This window comes from Hippocampus guttulatus, chromosome 6 (assembly GCF_054856545.1).
Source record: "Hippocampus guttulatus isolate MCC_2025c chromosome 6, RoL_Hgut_1.0, whole genome shotgun sequence".
In the NCBI taxonomy this organism is placed as follows: Eukaryota; Metazoa; Chordata; class Actinopteri; order Syngnathiformes; family Syngnathidae; genus Hippocampus; species Hippocampus guttulatus.
In genome coordinates, this window is record NC_141266.1 from 19,690,655 (window position 1) to 19,714,031 (window position 23,377).

General features: G+C 44.8%; 2 protein-coding genes across 4 annotated transcripts in view; one reads left to right on the top strand and one right to left on the bottom strand.

The window, feature by feature from the left end:
• Positions 1-23,377, bottom strand: part of bbs9 (Bardet-Biedl syndrome 9) — a 105,669-nt gene that overhangs the window by 59,055 nt on the left and 23,237 nt on the right. For 2 of the 3 annotated variants that reach the window (XM_086113523.1, XM_086113524.1), the window contains exons 10-19: positions 22,576-22,757; positions 22,304-22,380; positions 21,673-21,726; positions 21,491-21,593; positions 15,029-15,133; positions 13,090-13,104; positions 10,579-10,728; positions 10,176-10,271; positions 8,681-8,853; positions 8,276-8,428 (exon numbers count right to left, since the gene is read on the bottom strand). In XM_086113523.1, the coding sequence (XP_085969649.1) occupies positions 8,276-8,428; positions 8,681-8,853; positions 10,176-10,271; positions 10,579-10,728; positions 13,090-13,104; positions 15,029-15,133; positions 21,491-21,593; positions 21,673-21,726; positions 22,304-22,380; positions 22,576-22,757 (1,108 nt within the window). The remainder of the gene's footprint in view (positions 1-8,275; positions 8,429-8,680; positions 8,854-10,175; positions 10,272-10,578; positions 10,729-13,089; positions 13,105-15,028; positions 15,134-21,490; positions 21,594-21,672; positions 21,727-22,303; positions 22,381-22,575; positions 22,758-23,377) is intronic. The other variant, XM_086113525.1, reaches the window with a different exon arrangement.
• On the top strand, positions 441-2,711 carry LOC147204002 (uncharacterized). Its single transcript, XM_086113988.1, has 3 exons — positions 441-920; positions 1,001-1,108; positions 1,170-2,711. Exons 1-3 carry the CDS (start codon positions 441-443, stop codon positions 2,709-2,711), a joined length of 2,130 nt encoding a protein of 709 aa, XP_085970114.1.

The window sequence follows — 23,377 nt, forward strand, 5'->3', positions numbered from 1 at the left end:
TGAGTTGTTACATGTTAAATGTCCATGAAGAAGTATGTAAATAAGCACTGCCTATTCATCCATCCAATGATAGATACTGTGGTATGAAAAAGTTTGGGCACCCCTGATCATTTTCAAGATTTTTCTATATAAATCATTGGTTGTTTGGATCAGGCATTTGTTCCCCCCTCTAAATTGCATTCTATGACATTGCAATGTCGATTTGCATTCACTTCATCATTCAGCCCTACTGAGTATGTTGCAAACTAGTGTCCAACATAGCTGTATAGAGCACTTATGATGACGAGGACGATGATCAAGGTCTCTTCAAAGGACCATCACAAGACCTGACAAAGCATCTCAGCCTATGGCCCAAGTCACAGAGCCTTCTTCCTTTCCTTGACACGTCTTCCAACCAGCCACCCGCCGCTCCTTTTGAAGCGTCATCACCTCAGAATGTGATGATGACGCAGAGAGCGATGCCACCTCGTCACAAAAAGACCAAAATACGCATCGCCATGATGTCGGGCCATCGGCCCTTTGCAGAGAAGGAGAGTGCCGGGGAGCTGAGGGTGCGCGAGCCCAAGATGGAGGAGAACATTGCCTCCTACCTGAAGTTTCTGGAGGGCAACTACCGCAAGATGCTGATTGAGAACTCGGAGCTGTCCAACACCATGCGGGCCGGAGAGAAGACACAGGCGGAGCTGCGCAAGAGCAACCTGGAGCTGGAGCGCTTCAAGGTGGAGTTGCGCACCATCAACGTGGAGCTGGAGAGCGTCCGAGTGGAGCTGCGCAAGACCAACCGCGAGCTGGACGAAATCAAGGCCTCTAAGGATGACCTGGCCACCGAGATGGCCGAAAAGGAGGCCAGCTGGAGGCGTGAGAAGGAGGAGCTGCTCCAGGGCAGGGACGAAAGGCAGGAGGATCCGGAGACCCTCGAGGTGCGTATCCATACAAACCACGTTTTTTTATTTTACGACTGGTGGTGAAGTGGTGAACCACTTTGAAACCTCTTTCTTAGGACCCGGCTGGACGATGGACCGTGGCGGAGGAGAAGAACGAGAATGAGGCGGTAGAGGAGGACGGCAAAGACTGCGATGAGACACAGAAGGAGCCGGAGACCCATCTGGTGCGCATACATACAAAATCGTTTTTGTCAATGACTTCACTGTTGAACGCCACCTTTTTAGGACCTGGCTGGAGGATGGAGGGTGGCTAAGGAAAAGGAGGTGAAGATAAAAGAGAAAGAAGCGCTGGCGGAGGATTATGGCAAAGGGTGTTCCGAGAAGGAGAAGGACAAAGAACAGGAAGCGAAAGCTCAAAAGGATGAGGATAAAAACAGGGGGGACAACACACAGGAGGACCAGGAGGAGGATGGCAAATGCTGGGGAAGGCAGCAGAAGGAACACAATGACCAGAGGGAGAAAAATGAAAATAAGGAGGAGGTTGCAAAGGAGGAAGAAAGCAACCAGGAGGAGGATGATGATAGGGAGGAGGAGGTGAAAGACAACAAAAAGGAGAAAGGGAAGGAAAAGGTTGTGGAAGCGATTGGGGCACATGAGGTGGAAGCCAGCCAAAAGGAAGAAACGGGACAGGAGAAGGAGGTCAAAGAGCAGGAAAATATGGAGGCCAAGGAGAAGGAAACCAACCGTGATGAGAGGGAACAGAAACTGGGGGAGAAAGAGAGGGAAAATCAAGAGAAGAAAGAGACCGACAGTGATCAGAGGGAGCAGGAAGAAATGGAAAAGGAGCAAAAGAGAGAAAACAACCAAAATCAGCAGGCAGAGCGCGAGGAAGAAGTGAAAGGGAGGCACAATCAGGAGAACGAGGACAAGAAAGGAAGGGAGAGCGGAACCTCCGGTCACCGGACGGAGAAGGAGGTGAAGAATGAGCGCACGCTGGAGAGCGGCCGTCTGAAGGATTTCGAGGAAAAGGAGCAGCAAGAGGTGGTGAAAGGTGCTCGAAATGAGGAGGAGAAGATGACTCCAAGCGGTTGGAAGGAGGAGAGAAAGGAGACGAGGAATGAATGGGAAAGGAGAGACAAGGGGGCAAACCACGAGGATAAACTGGAGGATGAGTGGAGGGAGAGGGTGACCAAAATGAAGGACGAGTGGCGAGACAGAGAACGCAAGGAGGACGAGAGGAGGAAGGAGAAAGACCGCAAGCTGAAGGAGGACTGGGTGGAGATGGAGAAGAAGGAGGAGGAGAAGAGGAAGGACCGCGAGAGGAGGCTGAAGGCCGAGCGGAAGGAGAGGGAGAAGCGGGAAGGTGAGAAAAGAAGGGAGAGGGAGAAGCTCAAGGCCGAGTGGAGGGTGAGGGAGATGAAGGAGGAGGAGAGGCGCAAGGAGAGGGAGAAGAGGAAGGACGAGTGGTGGGACAGCGAGGAGGAGGATCTGGGCGAGAGGAGGGGGGAGGAGAGGAGGGAGCGCGAGAGGAGGGACAGGGAGGAGTGGAAGGAGAAGGAGAAGCTGCGGGCCGAGTGGAGGGAGCGGGAAAGGAGGGAGGAGGAGAAGAGGAAGGAGCGGGAGAGGAAGCTGAAGGCCGAGTGGGAGGAGATGGAGAAGCGGGACAAGGAGAAGAGAAAGGAGAGGCAGAAGAAGGAGCAGAGGACGGTGCGGGAGAAGAGGAGGGAGGAGAGGAGGAGGGGAGCGGGAGGCGACGAGGCCAAGGAGATGTCCTTCTTCGGGAGGGTCCTCAATCTCATCTGCTGCGGCGAGAGAGAACAAGACTGAAGCTCCGCCTCTTCATAATCAACAACCAACCCCCAAAATCAATATAGGACTCCCGTTCCTCAAAATCTAAAGAAAAAAAAAACAAATTCAAAATCATTCCTCAGAGGCAATGGGATTCTTGTCCTCGCACCAACGACAAAACTCACAAATCGACAAGATTTCCGTTACTTAGAATCAACAGGATTCTGGTCCTGGAATAGAAGAACCGCTCCTCAAAACTCTCCAAATCAACGGGATTCGTGTACTGGTGCTGAACAATGAAGCCCCCAAATTCAGAATATCCAGTCAAAATCAAATCGGATTCTTCTCCTAGCACCAAACAACAAATCGCCCAAATCAAACGGATTCCAGTTCTTCAAAATCAGCAAGATTCATTTCTGACCCTCAACCAGCAATTCTTCGTAGTCAAGAGCATTCCCGTTCCTGAAAATCTAATGGATTATTCACCCTGGCCCTGAACAATATTCTACAAAAATCAAGAAAACCATTCTTGCATTGGCACAAACCCATTTCTCAAAACCAATATCATTTCCCACTCCTCAAAATTGGCCGGGTTCTTGCCTCGAGACTGAACAACACCGCCACCTGTGACTCCATATTTACACTGTCGCTGTGTTCTGAATCGTCCATTCCGGGGATGAATAAAGTATCTACCTATCCATTTTGTCCATGTTGTTGAATGTACTGTGAAACAGTACATACTCACCTCCATAATGTCAATATGTCCAACAATGCAAAATAGTCAACAACACATGCATCTTATTCATTACTTTAATAAAATAAAATAAAAATCCTCTAGATTACAGAGCATGCACCAGCTCATCGAGTACAGTGTATTTATGCTACAACAATGACATAATTGACAAATTTTCAGCATATACAGGTATATATATATTTTTGAACCACACACAGTAACAAAATTATATAGAGTGCCATTAAGTCTTTGCCAAAAAATAGGGACTGGCTCCCAAAAGTCAAAACTTTCAATAATCGATCAATTTGTGGATTATGCTGTTGATAAATCAAATCGAATAACTAACTAAAATAAATAATCCCTTTATTTGAAAACAGCCAATGCATAGTACAAAAAATGCATCAAAATGACATGATTCACTTGCTGGTTTGGTCGCAAAAATGGACATTGTTTTCCACAGTTAAAGCTTTAAATTTGTGAGCTTTTGGGCAGATTTAACAGGGGGCATCTTAACTAATTCAATAAAGAGCAGCGGTACAACGATTTATCAACAACTACCGTAATCGATTATCAAAACTAACGTTTAATTTATTAATAAGTTGTTGATTAATCATTGCACCTCTACTGTATATTAAATCAGTTTTTCCTCTTTGAAATGGATTCGCCTCTTCACGGAATTTTATACATACAAGATTAAAAAAATCTATTTTATTTAGATTGGGGCAAGGAGAGAGGGCCAACCCCGTTCTTTGTCGAAAAAAACTTTTGAGCTTTGAGTGGTTTTCGAGAGTCCGATATATAAAGAAATACACAGGTTGCAATTACACATACAATGTACTGTATATCTTATATATCTTAAACCTAAGGGTTAAAGTGCGCCTCTAAAGGGTGTGGCCTTATGAGTGACATCAGGAGCGCCGACTGCAGCATTGATCATGTGGATTACTTGAGCGTGAGCATCGTCACGCTCCTTATGACTGTTTTCATTTTGCATTTGTGTTTTTTACGGTTTGTCCTGTTCAATACACGACTGCAAGTGCACGTCAGCCGTTGCCCTGCCAACGACGGGATTATTTAATAAAATCAGCGGGATCACCTCACCTCGAGAGCTTCCAACATGGAGGCTTTATTAAATCTTCGCCTGGCGACCAATGACTATGCTGGGAAAAATGTTCACCTCTCCTGCTCCCCGAGCGCTAACATTAAAGAGCGCTTAATGAAAAGATATTTGTCTTCATATTTTTTGTCTCCTTGACATTCTTCACAGAGGTCACTGCGTAACTACGAACCCCCCCCCCCCCACCCCCAAAACATCTTGCCTCATCAATTAGGCCCTCGAATATTCATCCAGGGTCCATCAAATCATGGTCAATTTTGATTGACACGTTATTAGTGAGCGACTCCTGTAACATTGCTTATTAGTATGCTGGGACTTTACATTGGTGTACAGCCCTGTTGAATTTATTTTTCAGCTTTGGCCACATACAGTAATATTTATCTAATTATTTATTTATTCTTTTGCTGTTTACACTGGATTTTGGCCTGTTTAACTGCCACTTCTCCCATCCAAACAATCATTGTATAGCATCACTAGATGCATTTTCTTTGAGTTTTCCCTTGCCCGGATGGGAAGTTTAGTCCGGGAGCTGCCGTTGATGTGAAAGACGGAGAGAAAGAGAGAGAGAGAGAGAGAGAGAGAGACACATACATACACACGCACACACACCAAAAGCGAGTGTCAGCGAGCTGCATGAAAGCCAGCCTTTCATTGATAAGTCCCTCTGTGACATAAACACACACTCAGGCAAAACAAACCGGACCACCGACACTCTACTGTGCGCCATTCATCCTCTCAACCTCTGTGTGTATGTGTGTGAGTACGTGTGTTGAAGCGTGTAAATGTGTGTGTTACTGAGGTGAAACATCTCCTGAGGGGCAGGTCACAAGATGATTGAGGAGCCAGAGTTTCTGGGCTCCCGACGGTCCTTTAATCTCACGCACATATGCACTCACAGACAGACAGACACTCTTTTCCACGTGAAAGGGTCCAACGTTTACACTTTCAAAGACATTATTGCACAATGAGCAACAACCAATACGCTACAACATTAAGACCCCCCTGTCACACCTGTCCGTGCGCTACTAATAATCATTTGAAAAACAGAAATGAGGAAAAAATAAATAAATTCTAAGAATACCGTATTTGGTCAGTCTGCTCAAAACCCTTTGCAACCCAGCGAGTGGGTTAGGAAAACAACCCAGTATTTTTTTGTGTGCAGGCTGTGCACCTTTCCACACAAGTCATCAGAGCCAAAGCGAACCCGAAGGCTCTTCCCTGACCCGTTTTCCATCTGAGCAACGTTGAAAAGCGACAACTGGAAATATTCCGTCCACATTCGACTTCAAAAAGCGGCGAAATAGCACGGGCCAAGCCAGTCCAGCTTCCCTAACGCGCACCACGTGTTTTGATCCGCAAATGTGCGGCGCACATGCGGAATTCTCTCCAATCCACTAAAAGCAAACACTGGAAGATGGAGAGCGACTGGATGTCGGAAATGGAATCCACTTCAAATGGCAGAAATCAGGCTAATACCCGAGAATGTAACACGAGTACAGGTCCGTGTGCGTGCGCGTACACGTGTCGGAGCTCGGGCACGGGAATATGAGGCCCGGCTGTTAATAGCGGTGGTCCGGCTCCACAGTGGCATCTGTGTTTAGCCATGTTTAGAAGCCCATTTGGGACCCGATAAATCAAGCCGCTGTCCACCAGAAGCCTCCATTAGGGGCCCCCGCCGGGCCCCTGGACGGGCCTGTCAGTCACGCCGTCAGTCAGCGAGCCGTTTGAACTCCTAATTACAGGGACGGGCTGGGTCCCGGCCCGGATCGGCTCCCTGAGCTCCCGCTGCCGCCTCCCCTCCGAGATGGAGAGTCCCGCACGCTCACTCAAAAAAAAAGAAAAAAAATTAAAAAACAACAAACAATCTAAAAAAAAAAAAAAGCGTTTGGAGAGGAAACGGCAGTGGGGAAAATATTTATGGAAAGTGGGGGGGGAAAAGGCCGCCTCCCTTCTTCGTGACCCGCTGCGACTCCTTCTGGGATTGAGTGACACTTGCGAGTTTGCCTCCCTGTTGTAGGCTTGAGAGCTTCAGCAGTTAGTATCATGCTCACCTCTGGTCACCAGCGATTAATCAAGTGAAACAGGAGGGCGGATGACTGATGCTAGCGGCAGGGGTGGCAAAATGGTGGTGGTGGTTGGGGGGGGGGGCGTGTTTTGGGGAAGTGGGCAACAGGAGTGTGTCGTAGATGTGGGCAGAAGACTGAGGCACACACAAGCACTTCAGTGGCTGTTTTGTCTTTCCACAGCAATTTCAGAAAAAAAATCCACAACCCTCAATATTGCGATAGCGAATGGAAGCAAACCCTTACCTTACCCTTTTTTTTGTATTTACTTGTCTTTTTGCCCATACTTTTTACAGTGAACATCTCAACACCCTTGAAAGCAAGCAAGAACCCTATGAAAAGGTTCAATACCCGCACTTTCCCCACTGTTATCGTACAACCGGCAGTCTGCAACAGGATCAATGTTTAACCTATTAACTCTTTTCTCAAAGAGCTCCGTTTCTGTTCTCCGGCATTCCCGATTGGTCGCACATTCCTGCGCAGCGGCAGGACGACTGGCAAGATGCCACCGAGTTCACCCGCAGTGGGGAAAACCAGCATGTGGCCAAAGATCGCAGTATTAGGGACCTGCCTACGTACGTATAATCATGCTAACGCTACGGAGGATTTTGGAGTGTATCATTTTGTTAAATGCACATCGTGTACTGGGTTTGCTGTGAAGTGAGTTCAGTTGAATTCAGCGCTTGTATGCCAACTTTCGGTTCAAAAATCAAGGCCCCAAAAAATTGGCTACATGACAATTCGGCCTCTCGAAAAACTCATGAAGTCTTCGGGCACTACTGGATGAAAATATAGCAGTAAACGTGAATGCAATCAATGAACGCTGGTGACATTACCATAACCACACACACGTACACCAACGCCCACCCCCGATGAGAAAGAATGTCGGCATGTGGACATATAAAAGTTGTCTCTGCCGGAAATTGTGAGATTTCACACCTGCATGAGTATGTGTGTGCGTGTCGACGCATGTAACTGTACTGGGCGTGAACTCACAGCTAATCACCCTGAAACAGGACATCCACAAGTCATCAAACTACAGGTCTCACACAGGAAATCTACACGAACACGTCAATGCGGAGCATGTGTGTTCTTCTGTGAGAAACAGTTCCTGAAATGTATCGCATCTTTGAGGAGCTGACATCCAGCCTACAGGATTTATTTTAATGTTTTTATGCTTCATTTGACCACTGATCCACTCTTTAGGAGACGAAAGGCGTGTGTCAGTGACTTTTTAATGTCTTTTACAAGAATAGTCTTTGGTCTGGGGTGCCTGCGCACACATCAAGTGAGAAATTATACACCCAAGGAAATCTTCAACCTCACTGTGAGGCTGTCAAAAATCAGATAATTTACATAACTAAACCCAAACAAAGTTTCTCCACCCATGAATTGGCAGCCAGGTTTGGAGAACATCCAGAACCACTATCAAGCCACGGTTGAAACACAAACACGCCAAAGCCGAAAGGAAAACCTCTGATAAGCAGTTGGTTTTGGTGGCTTTGTGATGAAGCGCTGCCTCTGCGAGTGAAATTACTCTCTCTCTTTCTCTCTCTCTCATAATTTGTGCCATTCTCTCTTTAAATAAGCCATTCTGCTACAGTTACATCAAAATTCTCATTGTCTTCACCTGAATCATTTTTCACCTTAATGAGCAGGGTGTGTGCGTGCGTGTGCGTGCGCTGTGTACCTGTGTGTATGTGGCGTCAAGCAGCGTGTCGAGGTTCTGCAGAGGTGCTGGTGTTTTGTCTTTAAAGCGGGTCAGAAGGCGGCGCTGGATGGCTCGGAACTGGGCCGCCCGCTCGGACAGGAGGTCCTGGTACTTCTGAGCGCTGACGCGTAGCTGACACACACCAAAATCCACACATTTAGATATACTTGGGACTGGTCATCAGAGCACATATAGACAACTAAGCATTCCCACTCACATTCACAACTATGGAAATGAATGTTTGTGGAGCGTGGGAGAAAAAAACCCCTCACAAGGCAAATTCCAAACAGTAAGGATCACATCCAGAACCTCCCAACACTTAGGCAGACATGCTCACCACTCGGGTACCCTTCTGCCATTTCAGCAGGAAAATAATGTGCGTACCTGGAAGTGGTGGTCAACAGACAGGAAGTAGTCCTTGAGGGGCAGCGGTCCGCTGAAGCTCTTCTTGAAGTCGTCGACTCCCTGCTTGGCAAAATGAACGTCGACTCTGTGGACCAGCTCGTTGGCCACCAGCCACATGTCCTCGAAGGCGTCGCTCTGGATGCGATAGCGCTCTGACGCACGCATAAAAAAAATAAAATAAATAAAAACACAAAACAAAAAAACATTGATCAGAACAGCAATATATCCTGACTAGCAGGCTTTGGCAAAAAAAAACAAAAAAAACCACACACTCATTCGCGCCTGTCGACTTATTTGTGTTTTGTCCTGTAACGCACTCAGGATGGCGCCTAAAAGGAAAGGCAAAATATTCTATATTATTAAATTAAATGATTTATTGAAATGTACAATATTAGTGGAGGAGTAGTTAAGATCTAGGCGGCCCGGTAGTCCAGTGGTTAGCACGTCGACTTCACAGTGCAGAGGTACCAGGTTCGATTCCAGCTCCGGCCTCCCTGTGTGGAGTTTGCATGTTCTCCCCGGGCCTGCGTGGGTTTTCTCCGGGTACTCCGGTTTCCTCCCACATTCCAAAAACATGCATGGCAGGCTGATTGAACGCTCTAAATTGTCCCTAGGTGTGAATGTGAGTGTGGATGGTTGTTCGTCTCTGTGTGCCCTGCGATTGGCTGGCAACCGATTCAGGGTGTCCCCCGCCTACTGCCCGAAGACAGCTGGGATAGGCTCCAGCACCCCCCGCGACCCTAGTGAGGATTAAGCGGTTCGGAAAATGGATGGATGGATGGATAGTTAAGATCTAGTGTGCGTGTCTTGTGTTTGCCTTGTGTGTGTGTGTATTGTGTTGCATTTTTGTGTGGTGGGTGTCTGTTGGTGCAAGTGTATGTTTCATTTGTGCATGCCCAATGTGTCTTATTTTTATTGTGTGTGTGTGTGTTGTTTACTGTGTTTTTTATTTGCATGTTTGTTGTACATGTGTTTGTGTGTGTGCGCGCGTGCGTGCGCCATGGCTTTTCATGTTTGTTTTTGTGTGGGTGGGTGTGTCCAATGTATGTGTTTAATGTGCGTGTCTTATGTGTCTTGTTATCGTCGTTTTTGTGTACGCATAGGTCTTGTGTGTTTTGCATTTCTTTGTGTTGTTTGTGTGTGATGTGTTGTATCTTCCGTGTCTGGATGTCGGGTGCGTGTGTGCATTGTTTTTGTCGTGTGTGTGCATGTCTTGTTCATGTGTGTGTGCGCGTGTGTTGTATATGTGGATCCTGTGATATGAAAAAAAAAATACAGTTTATGGTAATGGCAGATGAATTTGAAAGGATATTCACAGGTTTTGGGGACCAAATATTGGGTTTACATATTTTGGGTTCAAACAACTAAAATAAGCTATTGCACAACAACAACAAAAATCTAGAGCGGGAAATTCATTCGTCGAGAATATTTGCTGATCATGTCAGGGACAAGTATTCCACAAAAGACTTCTTACGGGAGGTCTTGGAGGCAAGCACGGTCACCAGGCCGCCCGGCAAGAAGCGGAAAGCCAAACTGTTTCCCTCATTATCTGCCGACTGAGCCGCAATTTCTGCAGACACACACATACAAAAAAAAGAAAAAAAGTTGAGAAAGGCCAGCATGATGCCTCTGATAGCACGGCCTATCGCCATGCAGGACGCCGACAAAAGGCAACAAAAGACAGTCACACTGGTAACAAAGACACACACACACACACACACACACACACACGAGAGAGAGTGTTTAGTCGACAGAGTTGCTGATTGCAGCCGATTGTCAGATTACTGGGAAAAAAGGACCTCCCATTGAAACACATACATGAAGAATCACTTACATGTGCGTGAGCGTGTGTGCGTGCGTATGTGTGTGTGGTATACCAGGAAAAATGGCTGCCAGGTCCACAGGTGGCTGGTTGGTGTCCACGGTGATCTTGAAGATGCTGCTGCTGCTGCTGCTGCTGGGAGACGTTGCCGTGCAGATGAGGGCAAGAGGAAGGTTGAACTGGCACTGAATGACGTGAGGGACTCCTGCAAGGCAAAAACAAAACATGAACTATATAAAATATTACCAGTTTAGGCACTCTGGAGTAGGCGTCGGCGTGATTGCTTCAAGCTGTTTACTTGTCACTCACAGTTGAAGTTTACTGAAAAACTGCCTCATAAAGCAAAAGAAAATTAAGCATTGTAAATGCATATTCAAAGACCACAATATTCAATCAAAACATGTCATTTTGTCGCAGGAAAGTATCAGTTCACTAGCTTGAAGCTAACAAATAATGTAAAACATCATGGGCAGGCTAACGGAAATTAGCATAGAAGTTATGGTATATCACAGACAGACGCACATTGGCTTTCCCTGTGCACAGCAGACATGGTTTTTTTTTAGGAGAGAGTCGACCCGACCTGAAGCCTGCACTCTCCAAAAGGGAAGTTGTTTGAGGAGGAGAGAAAACAGAGCGGGCGGCCAAACGTAACTTTCTCGCTGGACTGAGCAGAAAAACGAGAACAAGCCGTGGAAATAAAAGAGTTCATGTGAGAAATGACAGCCGCCGTGTACTTCATATCACTATTTTGTAGCTGACTGCCCGTAGCTCTCACAGGAAAAACTCGCAATCTCACGCACACACACAAAGACTTATACAGACTCTCTCTCACAGGCATTGCACACGCATTCTCTCATTCACACAGACGCACACGCGCACAATTATCTCACGACCATGTGAATAATTCTATTAGTTTTGAATGAACAAAAGCCAAGCGCAGCCAAGGCAAACCGCAGCCGTGAAGAAAGACTGCAACCATTATCCCCTCTGAGCTACTGTCTCGTGCTCGCTGGATGTTTTCGCAACATTCCGCCCAACGACCGCCGCCCACGGCTCTGCCCGAGTCCCTCTCACCACCCCTCCCCACCCCTGTCTCTGCCGCCGCCCCACCAGCAGGTGCCCTCAGCGTGAAGGCCGCTGTTACGAGCCAAAGCAAAGAATCTTTGGGTTTCCTGTGACAAGCGCTTTTCGGGTAAAAAAAAAAAAAAAAGTGGAAACTCTATCTTGGGTGGAGGAAAAGAGAAAAACAGAGAATAGGAAAAACTGTAGGATGAAAAGATCAGCCATCAGGATGAACCATATAGGCCAAAATATAGGGACACGGTTCTTGAAAGGGGCACAGGATGTAAAACTCGCTTTTTAACATCTGGTAGAGAAATAGTTGGCTGTCTGAAATGCCTGCTTACCCATCAAAGTGTGAATAAAGACCAACCGAGAAAAAATTATTTGTTTTCCGACTAGTTCTGAAAATATGTCCATGACTGAGCCCTTCTCAGGTTGTGATGCAATAGTGGGATAGCTTGACACAATCCCACCTCCCACATCAAATTTCTTCTCAGCTAGGACGGATGAAAATCCTTCACTTTTAATACATGGCTAGACTAGACTGTGTGAAACGCATATCAACACCAAAAGTTGAGTAGAGCTATGTAGAATTTTGTTCATAATGTTAGCTTCTGATAAGCGGGGTCCTTCGATGCTTGTTGAAGCGGTTTATTCGGTGGGGGCTGCAGATGTTTTTACATTTGCCACCTGCATGAATTCCTCTACCCTAATTTGCAAACATAAAGTAGCAGCTAGTTGAAGTAGCGCCTCCACCAGTGAAAATTCATGCTGTCTTGCACTTTCTTTTCTGGGCTCAAATAAGTAGACTGACTCGCTCTGACCGGAGTTGTACCCGATGTTGGCCCCACAGAAGAGCAGCGCGTGTGTGTGTGCATGTGTGCGTACCCCTAGTGGGCCTCTTAAACCCACTTTAGATCATAGCACATCCGATTCTGTATCAAAGCCCACAAAGACAGACAACTAAAACAAACACTGGTTGACAAGAGGGAACACTACTGTCTATACTGCTTGTGTGCATAGGTATGTGTATGTCACAAGAAATCCTGTTTGAAGGATGGATTTTTTTTTTCCATAATGCATGCAGGTGCGTGTTGCAAAAAAATCTCATAAGAAAGAAAATATTTTCAATCTTGAAGCAAGGCGTGCGTGCTTCACGTGAAATTGTGACCGAGAAATAAAAAGAAAATCTGAGGGTGCGTGTCCTCACAATATTAAAAATATTTCTACTGATAAAGCAAAGAGGCACGCGTATACGTGCGGGCCTGTGTGCGTGCGTCGCTGAAATCTTGTACGAAAGATAAAGAGACAATATTCGTACAACGAGCAAGTGTGCATGTCTGGCATGAAGTGGGTGTGTGCGTGCGTGGACTCCTGTCGGGATCACGTTTCAGAAACATAAACGGCAGACTGCGCTTTCTTCCTGTTTATACAGTAAGTACAGTACTGTGTGTGTGCGTGTGTGTCTACAAGCTCTACTCTATGCACATGAGCGTGCACGTACCTTTGGGGTTGAACTCTGCGGGGAAGAAGAAGGAGAAGACATGAGAAAACAGATCACACAAGAGGCAGATGTTCCACTCGGATGCGTTTCGCTCGCTCTCATTCCCACGCTACGCCAAGTGCACGTGATTGCTCGTATGCACGCGCGCGCACGCGCACACACGGCGAGAGAAGTGGGGTCCACTGGACAGGATGCCAGTCAATCAATCACATGGCACATAGACAGACAAGCATTCTCAGTCATATTCACGCCTACGGATAATTGAGATTGAACTGTGACTTTCGCACTGTTGCAGTCGAGAGGAATCGCCATTCAAGTCATTGATGCAGCTTTCGTAACCCATTCCCCCAAGGACATTTTTCAACAGGTAGGCATGGAAGAGAGTTTTGCCCAGCTTTGTCTGTGAAATACTGGTTTGTGAACCGCTGTAATGTTGTCATGTAAGGTAATGTCATCAGATTCCCGTAGACAGCGGCGTTGCATCACTTTGGATTTGAGATCAGCACAGCTTTTGAGTGGAGGATAACGATTAGGTGGTGCATCTCGGCATGTTGAGTCGATTATGAGGGAAAGCAACGCTAACATGTTGGAAGTCGGACAAGGTGACGCATCACACACTTAAGCAGAGTGTGTATGCATGGTATAAACAAAATATGTGTCGTGATAGGTAGTACAAAGTGTGTGTCCCGCTCCTGAGAAGGATGATGGAGTTGATGGAGTGAATGACGAACACCATGTAAAAAAGCCACATTCAAGCCATGCCGTGTAACAGCGTCACTTAATTTGCGACACTAAATTGTCAAATTTGATTTAAGTCACTCTTCAGCTTGACATGTTTCATGTTTGCCGCTTTTTGGTCAGAAGCTGATGTTTTTTTTGTAAAATGTTCTACTGTGGGTTATTAAAGAACCTCCAAAACGATTAGCCCCCCCAGAATTCTGAGTAGGTCTTAAAGGTTCAGTCAAAATGCTCTGAAAGGGCTGGCAAAAAACGGAAGTCGGTTTTGAAAAAAAGCTGGCAGTGACTGCGAGATAACATGTTCTCTGTTTCTACCACCCAGAAGTGTGTATGATTCCATGATGGAATGACGTGCAGGAAAGACAAGACAATGACACACTAACGTCGGGGGACTCTGTGTTAAAATCATGTGACGCTCACTGGTGCTTTGACCGGGTTCCTTCACCCTGGAGACATCAGCAGCATACAAAACCATCCAGACAACTTAAGTTCTATTTTTAGCCTCACAATAATGCCATGTTACAGCGTTCCCGTGTTCCCAGACGTGAAACGGGTATAGGGCAAGGGAAAACGGTTCCTTTGTAAAAAAATAAAATAAAATACTGCTGCCAAGACAAACAATACCTCATTTTTTTTTCTTAAATTACATTTTGAGGGAGATTATTTGGACTATTTGGAGCAATAATGAATCCGGTGACATTTTGGAATAAGGCTGCTTCTGTGCTCAGCAGTAAGGAAAAAGTCATATCTTCCAGCAGCGGTGGAAAGAGAACGACTAGAAGGGACATTGTTCGAACTACAGCTGGCTACACACATGCTGATTTTTTTTTTTTAAACATCTTTGCCAATTCTTGCAAACGTGAGAGAGGCCACACACATGACCAGGAAAAAAAAATTTCACGTGTGATCTCACTACTCTTTGAGTGTGCGGTGTACTTCAAATGACCAACACAGCTGACCACATGCATAAACTTGTCTGTAGTAGTACCGAGGTTGACCACTGAGAGGCAGAGCACGACACAGCATCCAAATACAGAGCAGAAGAACTCACAACCGCTCGGCTCACTGTTATCTGGCGTTTACCATTGTTTTCCATTGCATCAAAGCACCTACCTTCCTTTTTCAGACTGATTTTAAAAAAAAAGCTTAGCATGAGCACATGTGGTACGCAAAGCAACTTGGAGGGGGGCCATTTCAGTACCTGTGGGCGAGCTGTAGGACAGGGTGATGTCGCCGCTCAGGTCGGCTGGTGGGTAGCGACCATTGAGGAACGCTGAAAAGACAACCTCGGTGGACGAACCAACTCCTGAGGAAGGAACAACAACAACACGGTAATGTTAAACACTTTCTCTGTCAATGTTACATCATTGATGACGGATGACACCATGGAGGCTTGTCAAAGGATGAGCTCCTTCATGCTTTACTTTCATGTTACTTCAATTCTTTGACTCCACCCTCACCCCCTCGTTGTGCTTTCCTTCTCTCATCTCTTAGAATGGTTACAATTTGTCTGAGGTTACGCCGTAGTGCTTTGCGCCAGGATGAATACCGCAACCTGTGTGTGACTATATAAGTGTGTGTCTGCTTCTTTCGCATGTGCAAATAATAAACAGAAGCAAAACACATGTGTGTGTGTGAGGGGGGGGACACAAATCAAGAAATTGGGATTCCTAAGTGACATTCCTGCTCTGCTTTCACTTAACCTGCGCAAACACAACTTAAAGGAAGTAGACTTTTTGGGGGATTATATGGAGTCGTCAGAAAACTTGCTTCAGCATCTCTGCTAAGGTTTCCACAGTTCCACTCTCTACTCTGGCTTCATCCTTTCAGGCGCATTGACCTTCTCGCTGGCCGCTGCCTGCCTGGCATTCCGTCTTTCAGCGGGAGGCTTTTAACCTCGGCGCCCCGTAGGTCAAACGGCTCGGACGGGTTTAAGTGCTTTAAGTGTTCCCAGGCCCATTAGGAGCAACAAACACTCAAAGAGAGACACAGTAATCCTTCTCTCTCTTTTTGCATCTCCGCTCGCTTCACTTCCCCATCATCCAAAGGGGCCACATCTGGACAGGTCAGGTGGCGGTCCGTGTGACCTGGAGGTCCGTGTGGTCCGCTCGCTGGGCTCTCAGGACCATTAAACCATTTACACCGACAACAGTATAAACAAACTGCACATAAAGGTGACCACCAGAGAGCACCTTGCCTCCTTGACCTCCTCAATTGTGTCCTCCTCACCCTCCTAGGCTGTGTTTGCTTAACCTTGTGCCACACGCTCTTTATGGACTTCTTCGTTGCCACATTCCTGCCTCCTGTTCCTCCAAGGTGAGGGCAACCAACTTTTTCCACTGAGGAACAGGGAGATGCAAGGCCACTTTGACATTCCTCAACACCCTAAAACCAATTCATCAAGCCCCCCCCTTTTTTTTATCATGACAAGTTCAAGTGCAAAAGTCAGTAAGCGCCATTCAGACAAAAATAGAGCCTCATCCACTGGCAGACTCCCTGTCACGTCAGTATTCAGCGTTCCTATGTAAAACTTATGTAAAACACGTCAAAAATAAAAGTTTCAGAAACTGGCAAGTGCCATCAATAGCGCTATGATGTTCATCTTGCCTACTTATGGGTGATATTAGGTTTAAGGTTTCTTTTTTCCTCAGACAATGGTCTTTTTTTTTTCTTGTTTTTTTGCAAAGAGACAGCTCCGATGAAGGCTGAAGCGACAGCCTAAACTGTCAGCTAGGTAAGAGTTTACCTCTTCACCCCAAAAAAAGACCACTGTCTGAAAATAAAAAAAGAAACCATAAACCTACTGTAAGTGCCATACATAGTTTTCTGCAACGAGCGTCACCTCCATTCAAGCCACATACAAGCCCGTCCATTTTTTTCATCACATGCTCATCTCGTCGCGTACTGTACATCCGAAACATATCTGGTCCACTGAATGTATTACGATGTCGGTTGCAGTCAAGTAGGTCCACAGTTACAGTTTTATTTCCAGAAATTGTACATCTAGTGCAGCGTTAGGGATACAGTATTGCGCTTTCAGGTGCAATTTCAGAATAGTTAATGACCTTTTTTTCGCCCATATCTTGCACTCACCAATTACTCCATACATTAAAAATCTAAAACTAAAACCAACAAAACTAAATTAACTCAACTTAAGAAACTTGCTCTACAAACAAATTAAAACTAACTGAATCTAAAAACTATAAAGTCCAAACAAAATATCAACTAACCCTAATGAAAAATCCAAAAGTGTTATGACCCTGGGGTGTGTGCATATGGCTTGAAGTGACTCCTGGTTGTTTGGTGAAGGTGAAAGTTCAAGAGGGCTGCAGATTCTTGTCAAGAGAGGGAAAAAGTGATAAGTGGCAACTTTGTGTGTGTGTGTCAAGTTTATTTTAGGTAGGTTAAAAAATACTAAACACATCTCATGTGACAACCTAGTGAAAGGGCAAGGAACCATGAGTAATAGATTTTTCCAAGCCAAATAGGGAGAGAAAAAAAAAACACAGGCTCTCATACCTTCTTTTTCATGGCAAAACTTCAAAATGATCAACATGCTCTGTCAAAATTTTAATGTGGAAGCAAAAACGCTTTGAAAGTTACCAACAGAGATTTTTGCTAAAAAAAAAAAAAAAAAAAAAAAAGACATGCCTACCAATTTTTATGGTCCCAAGTGAAACTGGCTTCGGATATTTGGAAAAATGTCAACTTTTATAAAGCTCAGAAATCTGAGGCTATTCTTTTACTTGCTTGATGCTAAAAGAGACATTTGAAAGCTACCGTAAATGGCAGAGTCCCTGTGTCTTTTCAGACATAGGTTTGGGAGAATTTTTTTTGAAGGGTCTAGTCGTGATAAGTTCAGGAGGGTAATTGAATAATTTTAGCGTTGGATGCAAAAAATAAATAAAAAAATAAAAAAACAAGGCCAATTTTCTGGAGAAAAACTCTTGGGGGGGAATGGAAAACATAAAAACTGTTATCAACATGGCAACTTTTGGAAACCAACCCATGTCAAGAACGCCCTAATGATCTCCGTGATAGAGGAAACAACAAGCAGTGGCCTGTTAAATGCTAACCTTTGACCCTTGCACTAAACAAACTGCTCACACAATGTCACCTTTGAACTCTGTACCGAAAGAAAAACACCACTCCCTTCCTGAATCCCAACTTTAGCCTTGTGCGTGAACATGACAATCAATGACCATGGTGTCACTGCGAAGAAGGATGACAACGACGAAATGGAGTGATGTGAAAGAGAGGACAGAAATTGAACAATCGAGAACGGATACGGACGGAGAAGAGGGAAAAACAAAGGATGCAGTGTGTGTGTGCATGCGCGGCAGTGTGGTGAGCCGCAAATCCAGTCGCCATCTGAGACAAATAAAAACTGAAATAACAATAAAAAGTCAGAAGGTGCGACCTCGCTCCATCCAGCCTCCCCCTCTCCACTTCTACCCACACACACAGTAGGACACAAACTTACATACCCCCCCGCTCCACCACCACACACACATTGTTGTTTTGTTTTGACATTTCAAGTTAAAATGTCACAGTGCTTAGATTTGAGGGCAGATATATTGTAGGGCGTGTGTGCTCGCGTGTGTATGTGTGTGTCAATGTGTGCATGTGTGTGACTCCATGTGTGACTAATATACTGTAAGTGATGGTGTGTCTGTGAGACATACAGTGACAGGAGCAGCACAGAGCTAAGTAGCCGGTAGCAGCCAGAAACCAACAAAGTCTCAAGTAGCGACTTGTGTTACCGTCGCATCAAAGCTCCGCAGCTGTGAATGTTTTAGTGCTTTCATTTGTCTTGTCACGAAAATTGGTTCCAGCAGAAAATAGCTTCATGGTTCAAGCTGTACAACCAGAACTAGAAGTACACAAGACACCAACACTATTGGAGGGTGTCTGCGGCAATGTGGATTATGGAGCACTTTGTAAATGCTCAAACGACTTTTCATTAATCCAAGGTTGTGCGAGTAGGCCAAAAATAGCACTCGTATTGGAAAAAAAAACAAAAACGGTACCAATTAGACAGTCGTTCTACGAATGCAACAGATGGAGATAGACATCGAGTCCAGATGAAAATGAGGAATAAATCTGTGAATAATTGAGGACATATGGTGGAGCAACACAAGCAGTAATATAACAATACTCACAGGCATATATTCTTTGTCCTCTGCATAGAAAGACAACTATACATGAACACACATAGATGAACAACCGTTCGGTGCTCACAACCGAACCGAGGGACAATTTCGAGTGTTCCATTAGCCTGCTATGCTCCACATAGGAAGGCCGGAGCTGGGATCGAACCCACAACCTCTGCACTGTGAGGTCAACACTAACCACTGGACCACCGGGCTGCCATGTTTTTCTATATAATGTAGGACAGAGTGCTACTTGCTTATTACTTAAACATTACAAAAAAAATAAAAAATAGCTGTTTTGGTGCGGGAGGCTGGAATGGCCACAAGTGGCACTTGTGGTGGAGAAAAATCTTTTGTATCCTAGGCGTTCTTCTAGTGCGACGAATTGTTCTCCCAGTAAGCCTCCTATTACATAAACTGCAAGAAAAATATCCAGGCTGTCAAATAAATGTTCCAACGACTTTCCATTGTGATAGAGGCGTAATGAAAACATATGGGAGAAAGTGACAGCATTTAAAGGGGCTGGCACACAATGTAGAGTTTGCAGCTGCGCATAGCGTCCAGCTCACATTGTTGCACGGACAAGTCATCCATCAATGATTGACAACTCAGAAACTAAGAGTGCGGTGGATACATCTTGAAATGATAAATAAATAAAAATGCATCAAGAGCATGTGATGCTGCCTGCAGACAACGTGCGCACGATATAAATGGACATTTTTTTACCGTAAATGTGAACATCTGCTCCAAGTATGAAGTTAGGCTGAATAGGGATCATGGAGAGATATAAGAAGAAAGGAATGGTGACAAATAGCAACTGTGGCGAGAGGAATTCAAAATAATTCCGAACGGAAATTGAGAAGAGGCATTATACACTTTTAAAGGAGTCAAATGTAAGCCTTTTAAGACCCATTCAAGACAACTTTGATGTTTAAGACTAATAACTAAGTGATATGCCTTAACCCACCTAAGCCCTCATCACACATCTAACTACATAGTCCCGCACAAAGTGTAGCACTATATAGTGGTGGCCTCATTGTGTTTGTCGAGTCGGACAGCCAACTAACTCCATGTTACTTGTCGCATATTTTTCGTCTGTCTTATGTTGTGTTGTATTATTTTGGCATTTTATGTTCACTGTTCTTTTGATGGCGGCGCGGGCACCCGCAGCGGCTCCTCTCTCTCCTGTGGTTGAGAGGAATGAAATTTCATCTGTGTTGTATGTTGCACATGTCACGCATTTGACAAAAAGTTGACTTGAACTTGAATATCACACGACCAATGTACCCGTCATGAAGCACCGGCACATTAAGATCTTCCACTATTTATTGTGGATAAAAAAAAAAAAATTAAACAGTGTTTGAGTTCCTTTATTGTACATACTTTTATTCAACAAAATAAATAAATTATTTCCGTGACTACTATATTGCTTTGATGTTCGCGCTTGCGCCATTTTCTTTTTCGTCCTCGCAGTGCATTACGGTCGATATTAATCGGGTGAGTCGTCATTGATGCTCAGTACTTTTCCAAGGGCATTGTGGGTCATTTCGAGTTCACTATTTCAATTCAGACACAGCCCGGGACTCAGTCTTCCATTATACGTTTTCAAAGAAAATTTAATTAACATATTTTGGACCTAAAATTAGTTTGGAATACAGTGGTGCATTGAGATACAGGTGTTCTGACTTATGAAACAAGCCCGTAGGCACTTTGACCTCCATTTCAGTCGACATCAGTGCTGCATAATATATTTGCGTTCTTGCATGGCTGAAAAATGGGTGGATTCATCTTAATTTTTGCTCTACAAAAACAATATTAATCAGAATACCCCTGTTTAGACAAGTGAGGTAACATGTCACTGCTTTATGTATGCCACATTTTATAGGGAATACAGAATAAATACAAAGTGTGTTGCAGATTTAAGGATCAAGCATCCTCTGAAAGACGATTAAGATCAAAAATAAGACTTTTAAATAATCCCGTTTGGATATAATATGTGGAGGGAGAGTGTGATGAAGGAGAAGATTTTTTTTCTTGCTTGGTTGAGATTTAAATTTCTTTAAATTCCTCCTCAATGCTGCTCTGTATTTTTTTTTACTTTGTGGGTTGGGGGAACCAAATTAGTTTCACATGGTTTTGAGTTTGACCCCAGCATTGGTTGTTTAAATATTGCTGCTGTGACAATTTAATTTCCCTCACGGGATCAATCTTTTCATCTATCGATATAGGCTGCACTTTTTGAAAATACCGAAATGAGGAAACTCTGTGGAAGGGAATGATGGAAGCATTCCCATGATTGCAGCTGCTTGAAGCCAATTGATTTTTTTTCATCCCTCTACTGTCCAAAGTGAAAGTGAAGTACTTTCACATGTACGCATACACAAGAGTAGATGTTTGCGCACCCAAAGGATAAGAACAATCTGCAGTCAATTTGTCACGCCTGTTACAGCTCAGCCACTGCCAAAAGATGTTGTCCAACATGTTTTCCGTGCACACACACACACACAGACCTAAAGGTTCGAGGACAAACTGGTCCTGGGTGACGGCGAGCGGAGGCTGAACGCCAACGGTCAGCTTGGATGAGGCCAACACGCTGCTGGCCTTCACTGTCACCTGCACACATTAAGGAGGAGGATGTGCATGAGGATGAAGAAATGCAATAAAACCTCATCAAGGGTGATTCGGAACTCACCTTGACGGTTACAGAAGGGACAGGGAAGCCGTCCATGTCTTGGATCAGAGCTTGCTGTGTAACCAGACAAAACAATTGAATGTACACTCTAAAAACAGTTGGGTGTTGGTTCATTAACTCAATTTTTGGATTGTTTGTGTTAGGTCAAAATTCTGTCTTATTTCTTATGAAAGTAACCAAATTGTTGGTTTGAATTAAACATTTATTGGGGTGTATGCCTGTCATGTTTTTGTTGGGTCAAAAATCAACCAATCAAGTATGACTGGCGGCCATGACAGTTCATATGTCGACACTTTTGACATGTGACATGCTTCATGTATCACTGGTTTGGTAAGTACATGTTAATCTTTGAAAACCCTCACATTGCCTAGTAACTGCATGTGTGTTGGACAGGGGGAGTGCGAGAATAATTTAAAAAAAACTCATGATGGTAAGGCATTGTGAGCTTGGTAAACACTGACTACTTAACATTATTGAAAAGTGTCATTTCTTCAGATATCCAATTGAAAGATACAGTATTAAAAAAAATACAAAAAGGTGATGAGTCACTTTTGTGCGACACTGTACGTGTGAATGTGCAAGTATATCTGTGTGTGTGTGTGTGTGTGTGTGTGTGTGTGTGTACGCGCACCGACAGGATGTCCAGGTCAGGAGACACGCATGCCGTTACCGTCAAATCCTCCTCACTTTCACCTTTAGGCAGAATGTCTGAAACACAATTTTTACGTTCTCTTTATGCTAATTAAGTCCATTCGACACTTCATTGAGTAAACGAACGAAAAACATTCAACAGAGGACATGGAGAAAAAAAGTCAATGAAGTGATTACACACACACACACACACACACACACACACACACACACACACACACACACACACACACACACACACAAATCTCCTACCTTGAGTCCTGCTGGCCTCTCTGATGAACTTGTGCAGCCTCTTCAGCTCGGCGTCAGCCTGCTCATAGTCCACCTCACGGGCGTCCACCTTGGGCGTGGAGAAGAAGGACGGGTCGGTGCCCATGTAGGAGCACAGCAGGTGGCCGTCCCAGCTCAGGCTCACCACGGCGCCCTTCAGATCCCTGAAATTACGCAATAAAATGTGCAAAATGCAAGAAGTGCAGTCGAAAATGGGCGTTTTACATCGCCGTAGTGCGGCCGCGTTCATGACCATGCGACAGCAGAAGAATGTAAAGAATGCAGAGACCTATGGGATGTAGCCTTGTGGTTCTGAGATAAAATGGCAGGTCAACCCTTGACTCCATTCCACATACTGTAGATGTCAAGCAGTTGTCAAAAACTGCTTCAACAGCTAAATACAAATAAATAATGTTAAGGCTTTCATTGACCATTTGACCAAAGACAGTCTGGGGATCTTGGTGCGCTTGATAGTTTCCAGAAGTTAGTGGACACCATCCAATTCCGATTTGAAACATTGCTTCCAAAAATCATTAAAGGGGAAGTCAACCCAAATATAATATGTTCGATGTGCCTCCACTTGTCTCAAAACGGTATTCTGATTAATATTGTGAATGTGGAATATGAGTTAAGCAGCAAAATCCACCCATTTTTGTCTATCTCAGGGAGCGGCCATTTTGTCACTTGATGCCAAGTGAAAATGATTGGAGAATTAGACGCATTCATATAGGTCCGAGGCTGGAATAGCATTTGACACTTGACTCCATGCTACACAAATGTGAAG

Coding starts and splice junctions, on each gene's coding strand:
- LOC147204002 (XM_086113988.1), top strand. CDS start 441: ATGATGACGCAGAGAGCGATGCCACCTCGTCACAAAAAGACCAAAATA. Junction 921..1,000: donor AGGATCCGGAGACCCTCGAG/GTGCGTATCCAT, acceptor CCTCTTTCTTAG/GACCCGGCTGGACGATGGAC. Junction 1,109..1,169: donor AGGAGCCGGAGACCCATCTG/GTGCGCATACAT, acceptor CCACCTTTTTAG/GACCTGGCTGGAGGATGGAG.